This window comes from Cyprinodon tularosa, unplaced genomic scaffold (genome assembly GCF_016077235.1).
Source record: "Cyprinodon tularosa strain WSP-4 unplaced genomic scaffold, ASM1607723v1 ctg106, whole genome shotgun sequence".
In the NCBI taxonomy this organism is placed as follows: Eukaryota; Metazoa; Chordata; class Actinopteri; order Cyprinodontiformes; family Cyprinodontidae; genus Cyprinodon; species Cyprinodon tularosa.
This window is the reverse complement of record NW_024037849.1, coordinates 1,116,197-1,140,621: the sequence shown is the minus strand read 5'-3', so window position 1 is coordinate 1,140,621 and position 24,425 is coordinate 1,116,197. Positions and strand designations below refer to the sequence as shown.

General features: G+C 40.9%; 1 protein-coding gene across 3 annotated transcripts; it reads right to left on the bottom strand.

Annotated features, from left to right (window-relative positions):
• Positions 1 to 4,076: 4,076 nt before the first annotated feature.
• Positions 4,077 to 23,495, bottom strand: vcam1b (vascular cell adhesion molecule 1b). 3 transcript variants are annotated; one of them, XM_038286690.1, is made up of 11 exons: positions 23,300 to 23,485; positions 21,452 to 21,619; positions 16,954 to 17,256; positions 16,578 to 16,871; positions 14,428 to 14,679; positions 14,080 to 14,346; positions 13,723 to 13,998; positions 10,540 to 10,842; positions 9,370 to 9,642; positions 4,768 to 5,028; positions 4,077 to 4,689 (listed from the first exon to the last, which is right to left on the bottom strand). In XM_038286690.1, the coding sequence occupies exons 3-11, from the start codon at positions 17,243 to 17,245 to the stop codon at positions 4,526 to 4,528; spliced, it is 2,382 nt and encodes a 793-aa protein (XP_038142618.1). In that variant the 5' UTR covers positions 17,246 to 17,256; positions 21,452 to 21,619; positions 23,300 to 23,485; the 3' UTR covers positions 4,077 to 4,525. The 3 variants fall into 3 exon arrangements, with proteins under 3 accessions (XP_038142618.1, XP_038142608.1, XP_038142600.1); XM_038286680.1 differs by lacking the exon at positions 21,452 to 21,619 and having other exon boundaries at positions 4,077 to 4,686; positions 23,300 to 23,495; XM_038286672.1 differs by lacking the exon at positions 21,452 to 21,619 and having other exon boundaries at positions 23,300 to 23,494.
• Between the last annotated feature and the right edge of the window lie 930 nt (positions 23,496 to 24,425).

Sequence of the window (24,425 nt, the reverse complement as noted above, 5' to 3'; positions counted from 1 at the left end):
AAGTTCAAATTCATGAGAAACCATTTGAGAAGAGGTAGAGAAGTTGATCTGATGTCTAAGTCTGAGCCTGCACAGAGGAAGACCATAATGGGAACCTGAGTGGGGTTTGGAGAAAGAAGGTCACTGAGGGATGCTGGAACTAGGTTATTTCTTGAAGGTCCCTCAGCAGAAGCACACCATAATAATTAAAACTTACAGGAAATAGATGTCCGTGTGTGCTGTTAAAATGTACTTGAGTTGCACTGTTTAAGTTTCTTACTCGACTAAATTGGCTTTCCATCAGAGGAAGTTATGAGTTTTTTCAAGGGCAGAGGAGCAAAGACTGAACATGGAGAAGCAGAGAAAAACAAAAAACATAAATGAGGGAAAAGAGGGGAGAAAATGGGGATTGAAGTTTTAAAAAACATCCGTCAGGATGTGAATGTCAGATATAAGCCTGCAGAAACACTTTTGAATTAGCTTCTGTGAGGGGGAAATGTTTGTGTGGTTTACACACACAGATTGATCACATACAGTGGCTAAATTGATGAAGAGATGGTTAAAATATCTAATTCAAAGGCCTATTATTAAAATCTTTAGGTTAAAAGCAGAGGCACTGTATTTATACTGTAGGTTGCATATTTTGTGGCATTGACAAGGCAAGGCAAATTTATTTGTATAGCACAATTCAGTACAAAGACAATGCAAAGTGCTTTACATGATTAAGATACAGGAAAATAAAACAGAATCAAAGCAAGTAGGGAAAAAAATTAAATAAAACATGCAGAAACAAAAAAGAATATTAAAAACAGTTGGACTAAAGAAAATAAAAAAGTTGAACTAATGGTGTTTCAGTTGAACTGTTTAACTAGAACAGTCGAAGGCAATCCTTAAAAAATGCGTTGACGTTATATCTAACTTCGTTTTTGTTTGTTGACTAAAGTAAATTGAAGTTCCTGAAGGTTTTTCCTCTATAGTTTTGGAACTTGGCTTTGATGGACTCGTCCAAGAATAAAACCTTTCAGTATAGGAACGTTTCATCCCAACAGACAAATGTTCTGTGTTGAACACTGATGATTTTTACCAAGACAACTGCTGCTTCAGAAATATTACAGATAATTTCTTAAAGGGCAACAGCAGCGTAGGATGCAGAAGTTCTGCAAACGGAGGGTTGCTGGTCCCCAACCTGTCTTTCCCTGTGGTTGTGTCATTGGGCAAAACACTTCACTTGCATTGCCTACTACTGAAGGTCAAAGGGTCTGGTGGCGCCTGTGTACAGCAGCCTTGCTTCTGTCAGCCTGCCCCAGGACAGCTGTGGCTACAATGCAGCTTGCCACAGTGAATGTGTGCATGAATGGATAATTGTAGAGGGTGTCTTGGAGTCCTGATTTTAAAAAGTTGCTATACAAGTACAGGACATTTACCGTTTTCTGCTGCAGCAGCATAAAAGCCCTCTGTTCAATGTTAGAAAACAGGTTTAAGTTTTCTTTTACATTACAAAACTCACTGAGTTCGGCAGCCAACTCTTTTCTATAATTTTGTGTTTTATTTTAAGAGCTCTGATGGATGAGTGCTTCCTCTGGCAGTTCATCTCATTTCCATCTCTTTCATTTTTCTCTGTGTAGAGCCTGAAGCCAAACTTTTTGTCTATACAGGACCTTTGTGACTCAGCCACTGCTTTGTGCAGATTCAGCTGAAACATTTAATGGACTATCATGATGAATGTTTCTTTTTGCTCCATCTGGTGTTTTTCCATCATGTCGCATTCACTGTCGTGCCGCGTTTCTGTGACCCCTCACCTCTGGACTCGCTTATGCAGAGAGTTCTGCTGTGTCTTGTCGTTTTAATCTCCTGCCATGCTGGTATTTCCTGTCAGCAAGAGTGAAGATGGAGCTCTTTGTTTTGCTGACCTTAAGAAACTCCGACAGCAGATTTTAATTAGACTTTTTGTTTCTTTTGAGCATCTGATTTCTGCAGGATGGAACATCTTTAACCTCTGATCGGCTGTTTGGCTGACATACTGAAAGCCGTAGAAATAACTAAGGGTCCAAAGTTCAAGGCATTTAAAAGAAGACATCAGGAAGCTGCTGCAAGAAGATCCAACAGGAATATGTTTCTAAAACACATGCCTACAATAAAAATGTCTTTTTTTTTAATAAGCTCTGTTTCTCTCTTCAAAATAGCATCTAAAATAGGTACTAACATGTTCTATTTATACAGGTTGTTTTGGTTTTTCCAGGTACCACAGTGTGGTTTGGTTTTGCTCTGGTGTATAACGGTTGCATCCTGACCTCCACATTGGATACAGTAAAACAAAAGGGAACTCAAGCCGGTTCCCTTCATTTTCTCACAGTTGCCATGGAGACAGCATCACATGACTGGACATCAGCGTTCTGGTGAGGACCTCACAGCTCTGTTGCAGTGGACTGGGAGAACAGACAGTCCCTGTGAGCCTGAGCTGGAATGGAACCAACACCAGCGATGGACCCGATCCACATTCACTCCCTCTCTTCACACCTCACATCCCAGTTTCCATGGCAACAAGCTCTGGGAACCAGTTGTCTTAGCAGTGGACATAAAAGCTACCAGAACTGTTTTGTTTAAACCATCTTGTCATCACTGTCAAACTGTTCTAGGAGTTAGACCGGCCCCAGTGTTTCAGCTCCAAAACAGGCAGAACCAGAATTGTTCCAGTTGACTTTTTGGGATTCTGATGTTTGAATACAAGAGTGTGATGCAGCTCAGATGGCGTTGCGTATTTGGGTTTTCCTGAGAAAACAGAATGATGCAATGTAATCGAGATTATGATTAATACATACCTTAGGGTAAAGAAAATAATATTTTACCAAAAGTTTGGTGCATTTAAGAAGTTTAATTGTGACTCTAAATTAAATATTTACCTAATAAAGTCTTTAACTACTGTGGATTTTTTAAATCTAAGCCAAAGGCCTTTTTTTGTCCTTCACAGCCTTAAGGAACCAGAGTAAAGCAGTCTTATAAACACCATTCTCAGGGCTGGAGCTGAACCGTCACCCCGGTAACCGTGTAGGACACCCTGAAGTTTTTTCCAGTAAACAGCAACAGAAGCAAAAGTGAAAGCTTGAAAATGAAAGGAAATTCCAATAAAAAAAAAAACAAATCCCGGGATATAAAATGATGTTATCACAAGTGAAACAGTTAGAGTGAGGAAATAAATATTTTTATTAGAAACAATGAGAAAGGCCCTGTACAGAACTTATAAATCAAAAGAATTTGTAACAAAACTACTTTGCAGCATCTGTACCAAACTAACAGAAGATAAGTATAAACAAGTGTTTCTTCATGAGAAAGAAAAAAGAAAAACCTTTTAGTTTTAATCAAGCTTGTGCTTTTAGTTTCGATCTGCAGGCTGAAACCTGAAGCATCAGGTGGGTTTTTAAATGCAGAGGGGAGATGTTCCTGCAGCACTGGGCTGGTGCCAGGGCGTAGGGACGTTACAGCTGCCTTTAGATATGTGCAAAAGTTAGAAAAACAAAGCATTATAATGTGCTGATGTGCAGTATTTACATTTCTGTGATTATAGCTGCGTTTTTGGAACTCATCAGCAAAACATTGGGCTCATAACAGTGATTTAAGGAGGGTGAGGTAGAAGTCATGTTTCTAGAAAGACAGAAACATTATTTAATATGCGCACTCATACAGATGACCTCATACAGTGCTGTGAAAACTATTTACACCAATAAAGATTCCTTACATATTCATTTAAAATCATCAACAAGAGTAAATAGAAAAGGCTGTTTAAGGACAATTTAATGTAGGAAGCGGTGGATCCAAGGCAACCTGAAACGGACCCTAAACCTAAAAACTGTTTCTGTCACTCTTGGCAGCAACAACTGGGGTTACAGGATTTCCAATAACCTAACGACTTGTGTTTCATGCTGGAAACATTCCTGGCCCCTGAATTGTTTTCCTTTAGTCACTTTTGGGTTTTCCCCAAAAATACTTTGGTTCATTTTTCCTTAAAACTATTTAATGATGTTTACTGGTTATATTATTTCTAAAAGTTTCATAGATTTTACAAAACAATGTGAAAAAAAATGATATCCGTAGGAGGGAATTGTGGTGTTACAGCACTGTATGCTGGGAAAAGAGATATTTTAAATCTTGTTGTGAATGCTGGAGTCAGAGCTTGAATCTAAGGAGCACCACAACCAGAGGGAGCTGGGACATGTGTGATATTTTGGCCACCTGATCCACGTTAGCCATTATATAAAAAAAAAAAGCTGTGTTTTTAAACTGAAAGCATCAGATTTGGGGAAAGATTTAACATTACTTCAAGACTTTCCCTGTGCAGTGAACCTCTTACAGCAACACTAAAGCCACATTTCAGTGCATTAAAGCCCTACTTTAAAAGCCATCTTCCTGAAGTCAGGTATCCCGTCTCAAGGACATGATTGCCACCCTTTGACATTTAGGAGCAAAATGTTCTGATGTGACAAAATCACATCAGCACTGAAGGAAAGACATATTTCGGAGCTTAGGGGCCTCAGTAACGAGTGTGTTGGCTTCATGCTGAAGGCGGGGCGGACTGGGCCAGCTGATAAAAACCTTTCTTCCTGGATCTCCTCATGTAGTCGAGGACCAAAGCAAAAGCCGTGAGCCCGGCAGCAATGCAGGCGGCTGAGATGAGGATGATACTGAAACCTGGATGAACTCCGGTTCTGACCTCTGCTAATGAAATACAAGCAAACAAATAAAGTAAAATGTAATCCAACATCTTCATATAGTAGTTTAGTGATTTTTACCAACCTCTGACTCTGATGCTGAAGACTTTGATCTCAGAACCAAGATCGTTGCTCACGTTAACCTGATACAACCCAGAGTCTCTGGATGTGACGTTGACCAATAGGAAGGTGCCATTGGTTGAATACAGCTCGGTTCCGTTGTTTAGCTTCCTCAGGATCACAGCTGATGGTGGGAAGCTGATTGTTTGGCAGCAGACAGTCACATTTTGTCCCTCCTTGACTTCTGCAGAGGGAAGGATGAGGACGGTGGTGTTCCTCGGGGGAGCTGAACAGAACAAACCCAGACAAACATAGTTAGAGTGGGTCCTGTCAGTGTTATAAGCATGGATGTTCTGAGGGTAATAAAATAATGCTTTTCTGGTTTTATAGTGCGTTATGTTTGTAAAGCGCTATAATCTATTCTGCTCCAGTTGCATAATACCTGGCAAATGTTACAGAGATTTGTAAATCATCTCTCTGCCATTATGTTGTGTCACATCGATGGCATGCATACAGTGTTAGATGCACATCATGCAGGCCTTGCATTGGCCTAAAGGATGTTAAAAGATCTCATGCAGGTGTAATGCTAAGTATTTCAGGTGTAACATCATTTTCTGCCACTGTTACAGAAGTTTCTTAAGATGAGACTGCACATTTAGACTTTTAAAGGCCTAAAGCACATTCATGCTGTCAACAAATGTTAATTGCTACAGGCATTATCGCTACAGCCACAGACCTTCAACATCTTTTGGATGTTGTAAAGAACTATATAAATAATGATAAGTTAGGTTGGTAGAGAGGTAGGTATCAAGGAAGTAGGTCTTTCTTTGTATCTAACATTATTTTGTGGGCTGTGACATATTAGAGGGGGGAAAAGAAAATCTGATGGCGTATTGCTGTCATTTCCTTTTTAATAATTCTTCTTCTATAGTTAGTTATATATATAGCTATAGTTATAATATTTCCTACTTTTGTGGTGATTTATCCCCTGAGGAAAATCTGGCCATGTTCTGTCGAAGACATCGAGGCTCTGGCCACCTCTTAACTTGCTGACGTTAACTGTGATAAATCACTGAACACTAAAGTGAGAAGAGTGTGTGGAGGCGGCACTGGTGACTAATTCTAACACTTTGAGGAGGTTCAGCCTGTAAACAGCTACAAGAGCCTTCTGACCTCCTCAGATAACAGAGAAGTGAAGTCAGTGACAGCTGGTTTCTGATCAGCCCGCTTAGTAGAAAACTAGCAAACAGGCTTTTATCAGCTTTTAGAAATGTCATTCTTCAGTTTAATGTGTTTAAAGTGCTTTGTAAAGTTGATTTCATCTCTCACATTTGCAGCAACAGGTCAAAGAATTTCAAATGGGCCTCTTGACCTTTTCTTTGACCTTTAGGCAGCACATCATCACCTGATAGTGGACGACCCTGTCATCCGACTATGGGTCAAAATAGTTTCTGCTCATTTTAAAAAGTTTTAAAACTCTTGAGCCACAAGAAAACAACAGTTTACGCATGTTTTATACCAATTTGGTGCACTGCAAAGCGACACAACATTTAATAAGTTATTATTTAATTAAAGCCAACAGGGTCTAAACTGATAGAAAAGTATGTCAATGACCCTGTATGTTAAGTTTAAAGAGATCAGTTTCCTGAAGATTACTTTCTGAAGTTCTGCTGGTCTTGTTTATTTTGTACGTCACTGGACACATGGCTTTCATTTGTATTTAATCTTTCTGGATGTTTCTATTCCATTCGTGGACTATGAGACATGCATTACGGCGTTTAAGATTGAACTATAACACCCACAGTTCCTGCATTGGTCCGATCCAATCACCCACTGAAGGGAGGTTGACAGCTCAACAGTTACGTGACTCAGCAGTGGGATCAGATGCTATTTCTGTCAACCTCCCTGATGAAAGCTGTAAAAACAAAGAGAAGAAAATATGGAAACCAGAAGAACTGGGAACAGGACGGGAAAAAAATAAACCAGACTAAATGTGAGATTAAATGTGTAATTTAGTCTGGCCCCAATTAATGAGACATTGTTGTTGAGAACAACCCGTTGTCTTTCAAACCATGTCTGTGCCTATTGGCCAACGCTCTGACCAATGAGCACAACTGACTGTGACGTAGTAAGCGTGACAGAAAGCTGGTGGGGGAGTGTAAAAAAACAGCCTGTCGGTAAAACTGTGAATACGTCCTTCTTAAAAATTAATGAGCGTAGAGCCTCTTCCTGCTCACGTTTAAACGAAAACCGAAAGTCTAACCCTTCCGAAACTGATTCCAAAGCTGAGTCAAACGAGAACTGTTCAATAGTTGCTGCCATCTTCCTTTGTGTATTTCTCCAGCGTTGCGCTGCTTTGTCGTCCCGCCCTAAAAACCCCGCCCTTTTTGCATCCAGAAATTCAAAACACATCTCTGCGTTGTGATTGGCCCGCCAGTTCTAGGGCCTGGGGCATTGATCAAGGCTAGACCAAACTTGCAGGCAAAAATTATTTTGGCCGTTGGCGGGTGGGCAGTGATGGGACTAACGGCGTTGAAAGTAACGGCGTTACTAACGCCGTTACCTTGTTTTAGTAACGAGTAATCTAACTAATTACTTTGACTGTAACTATAACGCAGTTACCATTCCATACACCCCGTTACTGCGCGTTACTCAGGTCGCACAATTAACCTTTTTTCATGATAAGACTCGTGCGCAGCTGCGTGAAGCTGACACCCCACCCACGTCAAAAAAAAACTCTGCATATAGACTGAATGGTTAGTGCAACGTTAGTGCAGATTTGTGCAGAAAAAAAAAATTGTTTGTGCTACTTTTGTTTAAGAGATATTAAAGATTATTTTTAGGTCATCCAGAGGTGCGCGCCTTGTCATGAGAGAGGGGAGGATGAGAATGGCTGATGAGTGAGATTCCATCTGTCAGTTGGGTAGGTGGGTGTTTCCGCTGGCGGGTGTTAACGTACAGCACACACAGAGAGATGGAGAGTGAGGATGACTCCAGCAGCAAAACAGCGTTTTCCTGATAGAAATACCGGTGTTAGGTCGAGCTGCGTTTCCCCATCACATACGGTTTCCCCTGCATCTCCGCACACCGCAGGCGGCACGATTCACCGCACACGCGACAGGAAACGCGCATGCTCGCTAAAGGCGCGCAACAGTCGCCCTGTGCTCACGCCACAGGAGAACTATGGAGAGCGTGAACGATCAAATGATAGCCTATATGGAGAAAGGGAGAAATCTGGATGGATGGATGGATGGATGGATGGATGGATGGATGGATGGATGGATGGATACTCTGCCTTCTCAACCTACTGTATTTTTTATTTTAAACATTATTTGATGGCCTTTGTGGCAGGGATGGAGATCCATATTTTATGTCACACACAGAGTATAGATAGATAGATAGATAGATAGATAGATAGATAGATAGATAGATAGATAGATAGATAGATAGATAGATAGATAGATAGATAGATAGATAGATAGATAGATAGATTTCAGAATTAGACATCCCCAGTTATTAATTTCATATACTCACCAGTTGCAATAAATGCAAAACTCTCTGCAGGTTCTTGTCTTTGTCGTTCGCTCTATTCAGCTGGCTTTGGAAACACACGGCGAGAAGGTGGGGGCTGGGTGGTGAGGGTTACGGGGGCGAGAAACGCAAAAGTAACGCAATAGTTACTTTTACTAGTAACTAGTTACTTTTATTGTGGAGTAACTCAGTTAGTAACTCAGTTACTTTTTGGGAGAAGTAACTAGTAACTATAACTAATTACTTTTTCAAAGTAACGTGCCCAACACTGCGGGTGGGGCTAGTTTACTAGGCTAGTATTTTGTGGAATTTTGTTTGACAGATTTGAACCTCTTTAATCCAGCCAATTCTGGATTAGGAAAATTCTGAGATCTTCTCAGCAGAAAATGGATAGGGGCAAACAGGATGAAGATCCATGTGTCAGCATGATCCTTCAGTCCCGGCAGGAAAGTTGAATAAAGTTTGTCCAAGATTAGACCTGTGGTCCCGATCATGGTCCTGTGATCCTATTAAACCAAAGTAGTTCTGTCCTAATCTGTCAACAGAAATGTCTTCAAGGGTTCATTAAACTTCTTAAACAAACCTTCAGGTTTCCACTGATCTAAAATCACCTGCTGAATTCAGATCATCCAGACACATTTTGACTATTTTGACCCAGAGATGATTAGTTATCAGTTCAGATGATAGAGTGTCAACAATGAAGCCTATTTTTTATGATAATTAACTGGTGTTTAGTCTTGTTAAAGCCTTGGGCAGGGGCCTGAAAACTGTGGCTCTGGGGCGAAACTATTATTGTAATACTCCTCAATTATAAAAATAAAAAGGGCCAATTCTAATATTCACAACAAAACAATGACAAGGATTTTTTTTTTTTTTTTTTGCTGCAAAATAAGCATTGTGTACTTTCTATGAATATGGATGGTTTCATTATAGGACTGCATTTATACAGAGAATAAACACTCAGGTAAACTTTAGCTAGCTACTCATTACTTGACATTTTACGGCAAATTGTTGAGCTGGATTATTTTTGAGGTGCCAGCTTATCGGTTTGGAAAACACTTCACAGAAATTCGTCTTTCATCATCAACCTTCTGACCTTTGACTGTGACAGAGCTGGAGACAAACTGGGAGCCATACTGGTTCGAGGCCTCACACTGGTAGAGGCCCGACTCTTCTAGAAGGGCGGAGGAGATGCTGAGAGTGATAGAGGAGGAGGAATCAGAGTCACTCCTCAGAAGCTCCTCCCCATTTCTCCTCAACATTACTGCGGGTGGCGGAACTCCATCTGAACGGCAGGTAAACGTCACCTGCTGACCCTCTAGCACCTCATCACCTGGACTGATGGACAAGGAGGGCAACCTGGGAGGATCTGGGTCAGAAACAGATACAAACCTGAGGTTAGGGTTATCAAGATTTAAAGGAGAAAGAGAGGATTAGGAGAAAAAAAGACATCAGTTCAAGGAATTACACAAGGTCGCCACCAGTGCAGAGCTTGGTCAATGCTGATGGGAAACTGTAACATAGAATTCAAAAGCTACCATTTATGAGCAGGTACTGCACTGATGGCAACCCGGTTTAATAGTTGAATTAATGAATAAGGAGGCCACCAGTGTAGAGCTTATTCAGATCCTTTGGGTGCAAGAAGAGGTAAATATAAATAATAACTAAATAATAGGGAAAAACTAACTAAATGGAACTATTTAGTGATTATAAACCTAAAACATATGAAAACTCTAAAATTATATATCTATACACCCTTCCTCTTTGTGTACATAATTTTTTTAATATGTCTTGCACACTGAAATATTGTTATCTCCCCAAAGGACTCAATTAACATCAGCTATAATTGAGCCAGTTTTTGAGAATGGAATCTTGTTTTATTACTTAAGTCTCATCAAAATATTTACAGCTTTTACTCGCGTCCTTTAGTTAATTGGGAAGTTGGATTGTCTGCTCTGTTGGCGGATCCTCCTAAATTAAGCTGTTCTTGACATTTGACCTTCAAATCACCACTTACCAAAAAAGGAGCATGGAGCTACCAAACTATTTTTTTAATAGCTAAAGGCTCATAGCATGTTATAGAGAAAAGCTTTACATTTCCTGTTTTTTTATTGGAATTATCACAGAAATAGGAATAATCTGAATGAAACCACCTCAATGAATGTTAGAAGTCAACTCATAAAGTTGACTTCTAACAACTCAGAATAACTCTGGAGTTTTAAAAAGGGAATCTGAGATGATTAAAACCCAAACCCTGATTACTTACAGTGGATCTGCAGAGGGATGCTAGTCCTTCTGGATTTCCAAACGTCTCTGTCCACTGTCAGCAGCTCCACCCTACAGGTCAGGACCTGCTGCACCGTCTCAACCTGGTGCTTTAGGACTGATGAGATGTTCTGCAGGGAACCAGAGGACTTGTACATCTCCATCATTAGGGTTTCATTTCCTGAAAGCCAGGAGAACCTCAGCTGATTGGCTGAGAAAATGTTGAAGACATTGCAGTGATATTCAGTTTCCTGGCCAAGCAGGACGGGACCAGGATCCTCCAGAACAGGATCAGAGGGGAATGCTGGAGAGACAAGAAAAGAGCAGAGACATCAATGAGAGGAACTAAACAACAGACAGGAAAAAGCTAATCTCCTATATCATCTAAACTTTTCATTATGCTCACAGTCCTGATCTGGATTCTGTCAGACTGATAAAATAGAATTTGAAGGATTGTTGGTGAAAAATAATCTGGAACAGATAAACCTTGTAGAACATCCTGTAAAATATCTCCAGTAGGCTACTATCTAACTACATATAAAAGTTTTCCTTCACCTTTAAACCCCCCCTGCCTCTTCTGTCACTGGTCAAACCATAAACCTTCAACAGAACATCTTCAGCACACCTGAAACCTCCACAAAATATTCTGGATCTCCTGCCATAGTACATCTGTAAAGACATCAACTTCCAGTTAAAGTAAAAAGTAACACCCGTAAAAGCTCTGCATGTCAGCGGGATCCTGGTGTCCCTGCAAGAAAGCTGAACAAAGTCTGCTTCAGTTCAGATCTCCGCAAAACATTTTTCTTAAAAAAATCTCTTTGGAAACTGAAAAGGTAGATTTTTCTGTGTATTTCAATAGGTTCTGTTTTAAACGCAGCTCTGACTCTGATAAAAAAAAAAAAAGGAATGTCATGACAGAGGACTTGATAGAGAGTTGAGGCCTGGATTAAACCATTTTATTTGAAACACAGACTCTCCGACAGTCTGTCTCGTAGTAGAGCGTTTCACATTTGGTGAGGAGGTCCGGGAAGTCAGAGTGTATATGTGGGTGGGGTGGTGGGGGGTGTTTGGTTTCTCTCTGTGTTGGGTAATGTTGGTCGGAGCGCTGGAGTTTGTCCTCTGCAGTTCAGATTGAAGGTTGAGGATAAATAAAATTCACATTTTCTCTCACTTAACAGCTCTGTTGTTTCTTCTTGGGTCTCCCAGTCATGATCGCCTTTTATATCAGAGTCTCTTGGATTAAACCAAACCCCAGATCAGCTGTTTTTTTTTAGGCTGAAATACTGTGAAACAGGAGCTCCTTCATTCACTAAATTTACTTTAATCTCCTTTCTGACTCAGAGGCCTGGCACCTACAGCTGCTGTGTTTTTAACTGTCAACAGTAGGACGTGTTGCCAGAAAGAGTAGTGTGATAAAATGCTGAGGAACAAAACCAATGTAAACAAAAAAAATGTAGAACTTCCTGACCCTTGACCTGTAGGTATGCTGCAGTGGCAGGACAGAATAGACTGAGCGGCAGCAGCAAGTCAGAGTGAAACTGAACAGTAGTGATTAATGCTGGAATAATTTCCCATAAACTTCTATCAGTGTGTGTTCTGGAAAGGAAAAAAGTAATAATTTGATTCATCAGCATTATCTCCTTCCTTAAAAACATCTGATATCAGCTGGAAGGAAGCCAAACTCCTTCAGTAGTACTACGATACCAACACTCCTAGAGATATTAAAATGTAAGTAAAAGGTTCCTGATAGCCGCCGTGGGTTTATATTGTTGTTTGCTTCACTTTCTGTTTCTGCTCTGGTAAGAGCTTTAAATCCACTCCTCAACCTGAATATGAAGGTAATTTAGGCTTATAATGAAATATTTTATTACATATATCCAAACATTTTCCTCGGGCGACTGTATAACTACTTTAATGTGTGTTGTACACCAGATACAAACTAAAAAGTAGTCATCTATGGAATCAAAAGAGAAAACATATTTGATAAAAAGGCAATTCAAGTATTGAGTAACTGTTGGATCATAACATCTAATATATGTTTAGAAATGTTGCAGTCAGTAAGACCTAAGCTGCAGGTTCTGGTATTTTAAAAAATAAAATACAAAAAAATAAGTAAATAATAAATTACACAATAAAAAATAAAAAATTCACGTAGAGGAATCAATTCTTTCAAAACAGATTTTTCAACATAAAACTTAGAAAACCAGTCCTAGAGGATGACGAACTTCCTTTTTTTCTCCCCAGTTTTTTCACTGTCATTGCACTGTCACAAGTACAGAGCAATGAAATAAACTCTCTGCATTTAACCCATCCCCTTGGGGAGCAGTGGGCTGCCATTGTGCGGCGCCTGGGGAGCATTGTGGGGTTAAGGGCAACTCCCTAGAGTGGCAGTCTGTGGGAGTGGGGCTTGAACTCAGAATCTCTGGATACCAAGCACAATGCCCTAACCACTAGGCCACCACTCCCCCGCGGCCAAGGGGTTGCAAACTTCCACTAACAACATCTTCTGTTTCCTGTATATATTTATCTGATCTGAAGTTACTCACAGTAGACAGAGCAACCAGTATTTTTAGCGAAGTAAGAGTAGCAATACTGAAAATGATAAGTACAGTTCAGTAAAAGTATTCCTAAAAGCTATTTTTCCAAAGTTTTACTCAACCCACCTCTGATTTTAGGGAATGGTAGCCCTCATCAACAATAATCAAAATGAGGAAAGAAGGTAAAAGACACGTAGCAAAGGCCTGAAAAGTGAAACTGACATTTTTTACTCTTCAAACCAAGGAACACCACTCCAATTACCATCTCCCTATAAAGTGGCTTAGACAGAATTGGAAAATGGTGCAGTTCCCCAAGTCTGCCACAAGTTAGTGGTATGTTAATTGAAACTCAACAACATGCATAGAAGCTTTATAAAAACAGAGAAAAAATGAGCCATTTGTTTGGAAACCATCCGGTCACCAACATTATGGAAGTAGATCGGTCTCAATTTTCACAAATACACATATGTGATTCATACATGCACAGGATAAGATCAACACATGCACAGCACGATTCACATAAGGAGAAAAAAATCTACACACAAAGGACAAGATCCACAGACACAGAACAATTGTAGCAAGCACACAAGATCCAAGCATGCACAGAAGAAGGTTCCACAAAGTATTGAAAATGTGGTCAGACTCACAGTACACCTGGACGTGGATCTCCCTGGTCCTAATGACGGAGTCACACTCGGCCTCACAGCTGTACCCTCCCTGATGCTGAAGGTCCAGGTTCCACAGGTGAAGCTGGGACCGCCCATCCCGCTGCTTCTTCTTCTGGAGGAGGGTTCGGTTCCGGTCTGTCCTTCTCCAACTGAGAGTGGGGGGGTGCAGGCACCCTGAGGCCCTACAAGTCAGCGTAAGTGCTGAGCCCCGCTCCGCTGAGACCTGAGGGCTGGCCTCCACCTGTAGAGGGTGGGCTGGTAACAAGGAGGAACACATGGAGAGTGTGAGAGCAGTCCTGATGGGCAAAAATATCCAACATCTTGGAACAAAGGTACCTCTGACAGTGATGAACCTGGAGGTATGCTGGGAGCCATACTGATTGGAGGCTTCACACTCATAGAGGGCAGAGTCCTCCAGTACAGCAAAAGGGAGGCTGAACATGCATACGGAGGCGGACTCAGTCCTGTGAAGCTCCTCCCCCTTCCTCTTCAGAACCAGTGTAGGAGGTGGAGCTCCCTCGGAGCCACAAGTAAAATTCACCTGCTGACCTTCCACCACCTCCTCACCTGGATTCACCAACAGGAAGGTCATGGTAGGCGGAGCTACGCGAGAAAACAAGCAAGTGTCAAAACCCAATAGAGACTACAAGAAGAAGACTGAATGAGACCGGAGCTAACTCTCACCAAGAACACTGACGTCTACAGCTGCAGTTTGGTTTCCCTCTGAGTTTATGGCTTTACACTCGTATCGTCCAGCATCAGAAAGTTCGACAGCCGACAGGACAAACAGACCAGCAGGAGCAGAATGTAGAAACCTACCACCTACTGTCCAGGTGATGGTTGGCTCCGGGTTTCCCTCTGCGGAACAGCTGAGAGTCAGCGGAGAGCCCGCCATCACTTCCATGGGGCCGGATACATTCCTGAAGACCGGAGCATCTGCAGAGGAGGAAGATGAAAGGGAATCAGGATTTGGATCTGATTAGAAAAAGCAGGCTGAGCTGAGGGCCAACAGGACAGTGGACTGGAGGACACGGACAGGGGGACTCGGATTAAAACTGCATGTCTCAGAAAGACATCAGTCCATACTTACCTCAGACATCATGAGTCAGGTGAAGAAAAACGTTAAGATTTCATTTTTGGACTGAAGTGAAAAGTCACACAGTAGTTACAACTTTTGCATCAAAATGATAATGTTTTTCGTTTATGTTCTGCAAAAATAATATATCAACCACAGGATAACTAGAGTGGTATTTTACTGAAGAAATATAGTATATAAATAATTGTTTGTTGACTTCTTAACTGGTCCAAAATACATAACTTTTTTCTGGTTGAGATGCCAAAGCGGCGCAGAAGAATTCCTCACCAATATGAATATCCATTTAGGGTTAGGCATTGCATGGGCTGCTCAGTTAAGCAGTGGGTAGCACTGCTGCCTTGCAGCAAGAAGGTTCTGGGTTCGATTCCCAGGGTCTTTCTGCATGGAGTTTGCATGTTCTCCCTGAGCACGCATGGGTTCTCTCCGGGTACTCCGGCTTCCTCCCACAGTCCAAAAACATGACTGTTAGGTTAATTGGCTTCTCTAAATTCTCCTTAGGTATGAGTGTGTGTGTGAATGGTTGTTTGTCCTGTGTGTCTCTGTTGCCCTGCGATGGACTCGCAACCTGTCCAGGGTGTACCCTACTTCTCGCCCATTGACTGCTGGAGATAGGCACCGGCACCCTCGCGACCCCACTCGGGACAAGCGTGTCAGATAATGGATGGATGGATGGGTTAGGCATTGCCAGATCCTAGTAGATAGAGCTGAGAAATGGCTTCTCATAGTTACATTTACTAAGATTTAAGCCAAATGAAAGCATACAAGTGTGAAGGCTTTTGACTGTCAGTGCCAACATAAGGGGGTCAGAGGGCAGATGAGTGCGGGTTTGCCACTTAATGGTTGTGAGAGGTTACACTTGCAGCTATCACCTTTAGGGAATTAACAGTATTATGAAAAGAAAACCATGCCTCAGAAACGGCACAAAGGAGTTAGCCCTGGCATTAGTTAAACACAAACACCCATAATAAAACCTTACAACTCAAGACCCTGCTTCTGGAAATCAAACCCTAATTCTACACGTTGCGTTCTAATTCCAGACATCGACATTGATCTAATCAAATCCGTGATCAACCCAGATTGATCACGGATTAGATCAGGGGTCTTAAACCTTTACAATCCAAAGTGTTTAGTTTTGACTTCAGTCCATCTAATACATTTAGTTTAGACATGCAAATATTTCCAGACGCTTTAAAACAAACAAATAAAAATTTTAATACAACAGATATCAACCACAGATTGCTAATTTTCTCTTTTTAAAAGAGAAAAAGATAACTTATAAGTAATCGATATCTACCACAGAAAATGTGTACGTTTTAAACACAGTGCTATTTAAAATGTTATGTTTTGATGAAGAAAAAAACTTGTGAGAAGATGATAATATAGTTTCAATGGATTGTTGTTATTTTTTAGATAATGTTAAAAAAACTGACATTTTCCTACATATGATTTCTGGTTTAATTTGAGTAATTTTTTTGGGGTGGGGTTATGCGTTGTAATTAGTCAGTGGAGTAAAATACTAAAACATGCATTTGTTAGAATAGTTGTTGCTCAAGACATTATCTGGCTCTTCATCATTTTTAGCCCAAGTGATGAAGAGCCATGGTTGAGTGTCTAAAGAACCGTTTGGGGTCTGGAACCACAGATTGCAGATGATGGTATTGGGACTCGGATACAGGACCTCTGGACCCAGGCCTCTAACAGGCTGAGAAGAAATGGACAAACTTAGTCACAAACTCACAGAGGACGTTTATATGGACTGTGGTCTCTCTCGTCCTCTTCTCAGATGGCAGACCTTGAAGCTTGAGCATCACCCGGCAGGTGAGGTTCCCCCCAGAGTCCTTTTTCTGAGGCGTGTAAGTCACTGAGCTAGACCCTGACTGTGTGTTAGTGCTATTCAGAACTGTGTTTCCTTTAAGCCAGGTGAAATCAACATCTTCAGCAGGGTAGAGGTGTGGGACCTGGCAGGTGAGGGACGTCTCCACGTTATCTCTCAGGTGGTCATGACCTGTGATTACAGGGTCTGAAGGAAAGGCTGAAACCAGAAGAGGAAGGTGATTTTAGGTTCATAGCATGAAATGAGACGAGAATAATGATCTCTTGGTGTATAAACTCACAGTAAACTGAGACAGAGGTCCGGATCTCTGCCCGTTGTCCTGCACACGTGACTTTACATGCCATCTGTCCCTCGTCTTGTATTGTCACAGAGTTAAAAGTCAGAACAGAGTGGGTCCTGTTGGTGGCGGTGGACGCCAACAGAGGACGGTCGTTTACGGTAAACCAGGAAATGTCAGGTACTGCTGAACACTCCTGAACCTGGCAGACCACCTGCTGGAGCGTGCCGAGCTTAAATAGAGGCTTCCTGGGAAACACGTTGACACGGAGACCCTGAACGCACCACGATGACATCAGCAGTATCACTACAGGGGACAAAAAAATAAAAAATAAAATAGAAAAATCTTTAAACATCTGCATTGATAAACCAACTGGTCATGGATGTTTTCAGATCTTCACTGCTCTGAAGTTTTAAAGAATCTTCTGTAATATTAATTTCACATGTTGAATGGGTTCAGATTTATTGCTTTAGCTTCACTTCATTAATGTTTTATTTATCCGTTCACTGTCTACCACCTACCTGCACCTCACAGTCATTGGATCTGTGGCACAAAGTAGCACTCTGATTCGTTACCTGCACCTAGACGTCAGTTTAGGACAGCCAATGAAATCTGAGGCCAATCATTGTTCAAGCCTGGCAAGATGGAGGAAGATGATCCCCTAAGGAATGATAGAACTGTGTTTTTTTGCTGTGGATTTATCCTTTTTTTTTCTTCCTAAAGATGTCTACACAACTATTGACAAGTCACTTCTTACGTCCTTTTTCTCAAATTTTATATCAAACACCTCAAACAATGCAGAGAGGTTTCTGCCTATATCTCCTTACAGGACCTAAAAACCTATTCCCCATCAGTGAAACTGTCATCTTTGGGATTCCACAGATTCAGGCTGTTGGTGATTATGAGCCTAAAGAATGGATCTTAAAGCTTTTTTTTTGAGAGTGGAGGTTTGATGGATACATTTTGCATCCCTGCAGCTAACAGGAGCCCATTTAACTTGACAGCCAAAGGTGACTTCAGCAGTTATGTGTTTTAGAAATGCCTTTGGCTGTAATCTTCTTGCCAAAACGAATGAGAATAATTAGCAGGGTCAAAGTGTAGTAGGAAACACTGTCAATGTCACAGATGGCTCAGAAAACAGGGAATATTTAATGGGAGTTAAATGTCCTAAATTGTTAGAACGTGAGCACTAAAATGAATCAGAACTCTTATAGCAGAGTAAAAACTGTTAGCGGATTGCAACTTGGGCTTAAAGCCCAGATTTCTGCTGCGAGGCAACATTACTAACCCAATTTACCCAACACAATGACTTCTTTAAAGTAAACAGTTTAAATATGCAGAAAATAAGTACTTGTAGGAAACTATTTATAACTTTGTGTTTGCATAAATACGTTGGCATATCACTCAGAAAGAAGAGGCTAGAACATTTCTGCCTCTTTACTCCCAAGTTTCTAATTATGTTTTTATGTAATGTTAAAGTCTGAAACGATAACATGTTACACAAATTATATCAATATGATTCATGCACAATGCTATAGAGTTTAACCATAGTTTTGTCTCAATGTTGTCCAGGCTCACATCGAACCACTCTGTGAAAAAGTATTAAGATATTCTTCACTCTGCCCTCTAGTTCTGATTACTTTGCATTCCACAAGTAAAAATGTTAAACATTTTGTAAACCGAATACAAAAGAAGTCAACCCCCCCAGAAAACATCCCGAAAGCCAAGCCACTGATGAAGAAGTTAAGCCATTTTAGAAATCTTTCTGCTTGGAAGAAACACAAAGAACAAAGGCGAGGCTGAGTTTTGCACCGGACTGTATGATGAGAACCAATAGCAACAAAATAGGGGTACAGGACATTTAACAAAATGAAGCATAAATGATTCATTTTGATTTATTTTTGTCCAGAAATGACCACTTTTCCTACAACCACAGAAGATCTTTGTTATTATTCAACTACTTTGCAAAACAGTCTTTTGTTTGCAGTCAGCAGGTTAAATGTCAAACATCTGGAGCTGTTTTCCAGGAGAAACTATTTTAGTTTCTATGCTTTATTCCAACAGAAACAAAAACAGAAAATTAAAATAAAAAAATTAAAAAAACTTCTGACTGAATGAGACATAATCAGAGAAGTTAATTCATTTCAAGGTATTCTTACCCCCCAAACAGGTGATGTCTTATTTCATTGCCAATGAATCAAACTTCTTTGTTTTAATTTTTCCTGATTTCTGTCTGACCTTTAGTTCAAGAAATCGCCTAAATAGAAGCCGTCTGACAACACAAAGCAGGTTAAAGGGGATCAAGCAGCAGCATATCCTGCCCACATCTAAAGAAATAAAATAACTTTGGGACTCCAGAGAACAGCAGTCAAAACCATGATTTACTGTACATTAACAGATTTGATACATAATGCTTTACTGCTGGGACATTGTTCTGCATATGAGTTTAAAGAATTTGTTCTTAGATCTAGGAAAAGCTGTTTGACAGATTTCAGTCTGTGCATTAAAGTTGTAGTTTTTCTACCAACTGGAGACAGGATTGTGGTGTCCCTCAGAGAAGTTGTTTGGTCCCCTTCTTTTTCCTATTTTTACAAATGACTAAATACCCGATGATGCAACCAATAATAGAGTTGTAAATTTGAAACCGCAAAGTTAATTAGACATGGTTTCCAGAGGGTTGGACAATAATAGACTTGTTTTAACACAACGTCTAAATCCTGCTTCAAATTATTCATTGAGGAATGTTGTGCCATTGTCTCTCACTCTGAAAGCAAACCTCGGTTGCAGAAGTTTGACATTTTAGGTTTAAATATGGATGAACAATTAAACTGGTCTAGTCAAATTGATAAGAAAGTAGACAACTGGGTAGGGCTATTTCTGTCATTAGAAGCGGTCCCTACTTTATGTCATACTTTTCAATTAAAGAAGTCATACAACCATTAGTATTGTGTCCTTTTGATTATTGATCAGCCATATGGTCCCGTGCTCCAGAGAAACACATAAGTAAGCTTCAAATATTGCAGAGCAAAGCTGCGCAACTGACTGGAAGAGGAGGACGCCAGACATATGGGCAGGCCCAAGCAAGTAGTACAGATCTGTTGGGAATGTCTTGTGGAGCACTCGTTAAAGGATGTGCACAACTCCCGGATCCTGGAAGAGGCTGGGGACATGAGGTCTGAGTGGGCCATCGTCTCTGCCTCAACGGTAGATGCAGCTGCCTGTAGCTGTCGCCGTAAGGCCTGTGGTGCCTGCAGGGAGACAATCTCTGAACCTGGTGGTGGCAGTAAAGGCAGTAAAGGATGCTTTCAAGCTGAAGAAGGAGTTTTGTGGGACTCCTATGGCAGCAAGACATCAGGCATGCTGCTGACCAGGTGGTCAAAGAAGCGAAAACTCAGGTCTGGGAGGCCACTGGGAAAGAATATCATTTGTCCTCAAAGCAATTCTGGCAAACTTTCTGGTGTCTCCGGAGGGGAAAATAGCGCTTTTCTAACACTGTTCTCATTTGAGTGGGTAGCAGCTGACTACATAACAAGTGGGACAGTAAGGTGGGTTCCAACTATAGAGGGAATCACACTTCTCCGTATCCTTAGGAAGATCTAATTCTGGGTGCTATAGTGTCTGGCTGAATGTTGAACCTCGGCTTCAGGAGGAGCAGAGTGTTTTTGTCCTGGACATGGAACAGTGGACCAGCTTTACACACTCTGCATGGTAATAAAGGGTGCTTGGAAGTTTTCACATGAGTTCTATGGACCAGGTAAGGCACCCCTCACCCTAGTGGTGCCCTGTGTGTGGGTGCTTCAGGAGTAAGGAGCTGGGGAGCATCTACTAAGGGCCATTTCGTCTCTTTATGAACGAAACAATTGTTTTATCATTTTGGTCAATTTGGTCAATTTTGACAAATTCCTGGTGCATTTTAGACTCCAGCAGAGCTGCACTCTGTCATTGCCCCTGTTCACAGCCTTTATGGAAATAATTTGTAGCCACATCCAAGGGCCAGAAGGGATCGGATTTGACAACTTACAGATTTCGTCCCTCATTAATGTAGTGGTTCTGCTTGCTTCCTCTTGTCTGAGGCCGTGGTTCTCAAACAGAAAAAGGTGACTTGTTACCTTCTGGTTGAAGGTGACTTCCTGCCTTAAGTGGATGAATTCAAGTGTCTTTGAGTTAACAAGTGAGGGGGAAATAGAGCGGGAGATTGATAGACAGATTGGTGCAGCTGCTGCTATAATACAGACGCTGCATCAGCCTGAGTGGCAAAGAGGGAGCTGAGCGAAAATGCCAAGCTCAAGATTCATCAGTTGGTCTACATTCCTACCCTTACCTATGGTCATGTAATCTGGATCATGATCGAATATATGCAGGAATGACCTTCCTCAGCAGGTTGTCTGGGCAATCCCTTAGAGAGGGTAAGGAGCCATTCAGTCATTCGGATGAGGCTTGGTGTAAAGCCGCTTTTCCTCCACATCGAGACATCTTTTTCTGATGCCCCCTGGACGCTTCCCTTTGGGAGATGTTCCAGGCACCTTCCACTAAGAGGGGGGTCAAGGGGAGGACCCAGGAAACGCTGAAGCGCTTGCTCGGCAGCACCTCGGGCTCCCCCAGCAGAGGTGCAGGAGGTGTCAGGGGAGCCTGGGAGTCTCTACAGAGACAAATGCTCCCCGACCTGGTCCTGGTTTATGATGATGATGATGGGTAGGAGATTTTGCAGTTACTAGTATATTCTATAACACTTTCTATGTATTTATTCGGTGACGGTCCTCAGGGAGACTTAATGCTACCCTAGTGGGCTACTAATGGGGATCCTGATAACAAATAAACAACTGGAAAAATGTTGGATTGAGAAGAAACTTCCCAGAAAACGCCAATATACCACAAATACTCCAAAGAGCTTCAATGGCTCAGGCAGTTGTAGAAAAAAAGCTAAAGCTCTCAGGACTCACTACTACAGCAGAGGTCATGGTGCAATAATAAAGTTTTCCCAAATGTCTTCATATTAGATACACATATATATATTATGTAGGCAGTGGTCTTGAGTCTCTCCAAAGGAAGCTATTAAAAAAAATCGAACTTAACAGATCAGAAATTTACCATTTTTCTGACAGTCAAACATGGTGATGGAAAGAGAGGCGGCCTGAGGCTGCTTGGCTGGATCAGAACCTGGAAGATATACTGTCATTTATGGAAGCGTGAATTGTGTTCTCCACAGAAGGCCTGACCTTGAGTTTGTGACTAAGCTCCAGCACACCGGGGTTATATAGCAAAATAATGATCAAAAACACAGCAGCAAATCCACCTTTGAATGGCTAAAAAAAAAATCCACTAGAAAGTTAAAGCAGGACCTTAAAAAGCCAATTTATACACAGAAATCCTCCATCTTGCTAAATAAGAACAATTCTGCAAAGCAGAGGGGATTAGAACTCATCCAGTGATGTTAGACTCAGTGTAAGTTATACATGCACAATGGCAGGTGGACAGACCAGAGATGGAGACAACAGAGCAAGATTAACTCTGTAACCATGACTTAGAAGCAGTGTTTGTTAGTTATGTGTCCGATGTTAACAAATATGTGAACACAGAGCCCTTCGTACATTAAATCAGTGTCCATCTGTGCTGTCTCTGGGGACATGTTGCTCTGCATGTCAAACATGGTTTGCTGTTCAAACACACCTGTTTGAAATGTTTTTACTCTGTGGAGGTCTGATGTTGACTCCCTCGTTTAACTCAGCTGTGTTTGAGACAGCAAATATTGAAAACAAACAGTGCTAGACTAAAAAAACGCTGCTTTGGGGCTGTGAACATGGAGCAGTCAGAAAACCCTGATCACCGGAGACAAAAGTGGAGCCCTGTTCAAAGAAGACGCCGAATAAATTTACAAAAACATAGGACAAAACAAAAAAATACAGAGCAGAGCTAACAGTCTTTATTTCCTTTGACAAGAAATGTGGTTCAAATCCTAAAAATGCACAATACGTCTTTACCTTTCAGACTCTGATTAACGCATCAGTCATTTAGAATAAACAAAGGAACGTGTTTTCTGAACCTCTGACCCATCAGGTGATCACCTGATGATTAAAGTTCCAGATAAACTGACTGTAGAGGTAAAGCATCTGTGCTCTTTTTGATATCTAATACACATTAATCAAATGTGTATTAGAAAATCTGACCATTTTAGAAGAGCTTTTTTACGCTGTCTGTGCTGTTTTCTTATTTAAATGAATGCAGAGCAGCTGAGAGGTTTCAAAAGGCAGCGTCTAGAACCATTAAAACGCATATATGAGCTAACATCTGCTCTGGCAGGTTTTACAGACTGCTGAGTGTGAATATGAAGCAGAGAAATCCTGAATCCCACCTGAGAGGAGCTGAACAAAGCTCCAGTGGTCCTGCAGCAGGTCCATCCTCACTGTTCTCTGGAAGGATGAATGGATCGATGAAACAGCAGCAAAGCAGCGACTCCTTTGTGTTCCTGTTTCTGAATCTGAGGCAGAAAATGAGCTTGACACATGAAACACCCCCCACACCTCTGATGAAACAAAACGCCCCCCCTTGAAGCTGGCTGCATTTTATATCTGGGAGCCCAGAGCACCCTCTGCAGGACAAAATGCTGACCATGTTTTTCACTTTCATTATGCCTTTTTCTTTTCCCTGCATCCCCCCCCTGGCAGGGCCTTTGTATCTGTGTGAAGGTCGGTGGACTCATGAATATAAACATGATGAGCTTAAATCACTGAATGCAGCTTTAATCTATCTCTAACAGCACTAATTAAATCTCTTTCACATCCAAAACCACACATCCTAATGCTCAGTTAGTTTATAAGAGGAAATGAGATTAAGTGCTGTTTGTTCTATTCTAAATTTCTAGAAGAGACACTATTTAAATCAACAAATTGGTCACTTAATAAACATTCTAAGATGTGATCTTTTAAACAAAACTGGCAATACATGCAATAAAAAGCCCGACAGTTTTTCCATAATTTAATTTCTTAAAAATGTAGAAAAAAATAAAAAATCATAAATCTCTATGAACAAGATTGCCTTGAAGTCTTTGAAAGATATTTTTTCAACTCCTTTTAACTCCAGCTGAGTAGAATTATCACACTATTTAATAGATTTTAGCAGTGCTTTTAATTTTTCTGTCTACTTGTTGTAGTTTAGATGTTCCCGTCTTAAAAGTTAATTGCAAATAAGTCAACTCATCATATTTGTATGCATTATTTTGTTTGATGTAAATTGGTAATTAGTTAAAACATGATTCAATAATGAAATGGGAAAATCCGTCATTTTAAAAAACCTTGTGATTTTATTGAGCATTTCTATACATTTTCAAACCATTCAGATGGTTGACCTTCCATAAGGCATACAGATAGTTTGAAACATAAAACAAAAACTTAAATAAGTAATAACATCAACATAACGTTCAACTTTAAATGATGATTTCCGCAGGTTGTAAACTGTGCATTTAGAAAAGGTTAATTTTA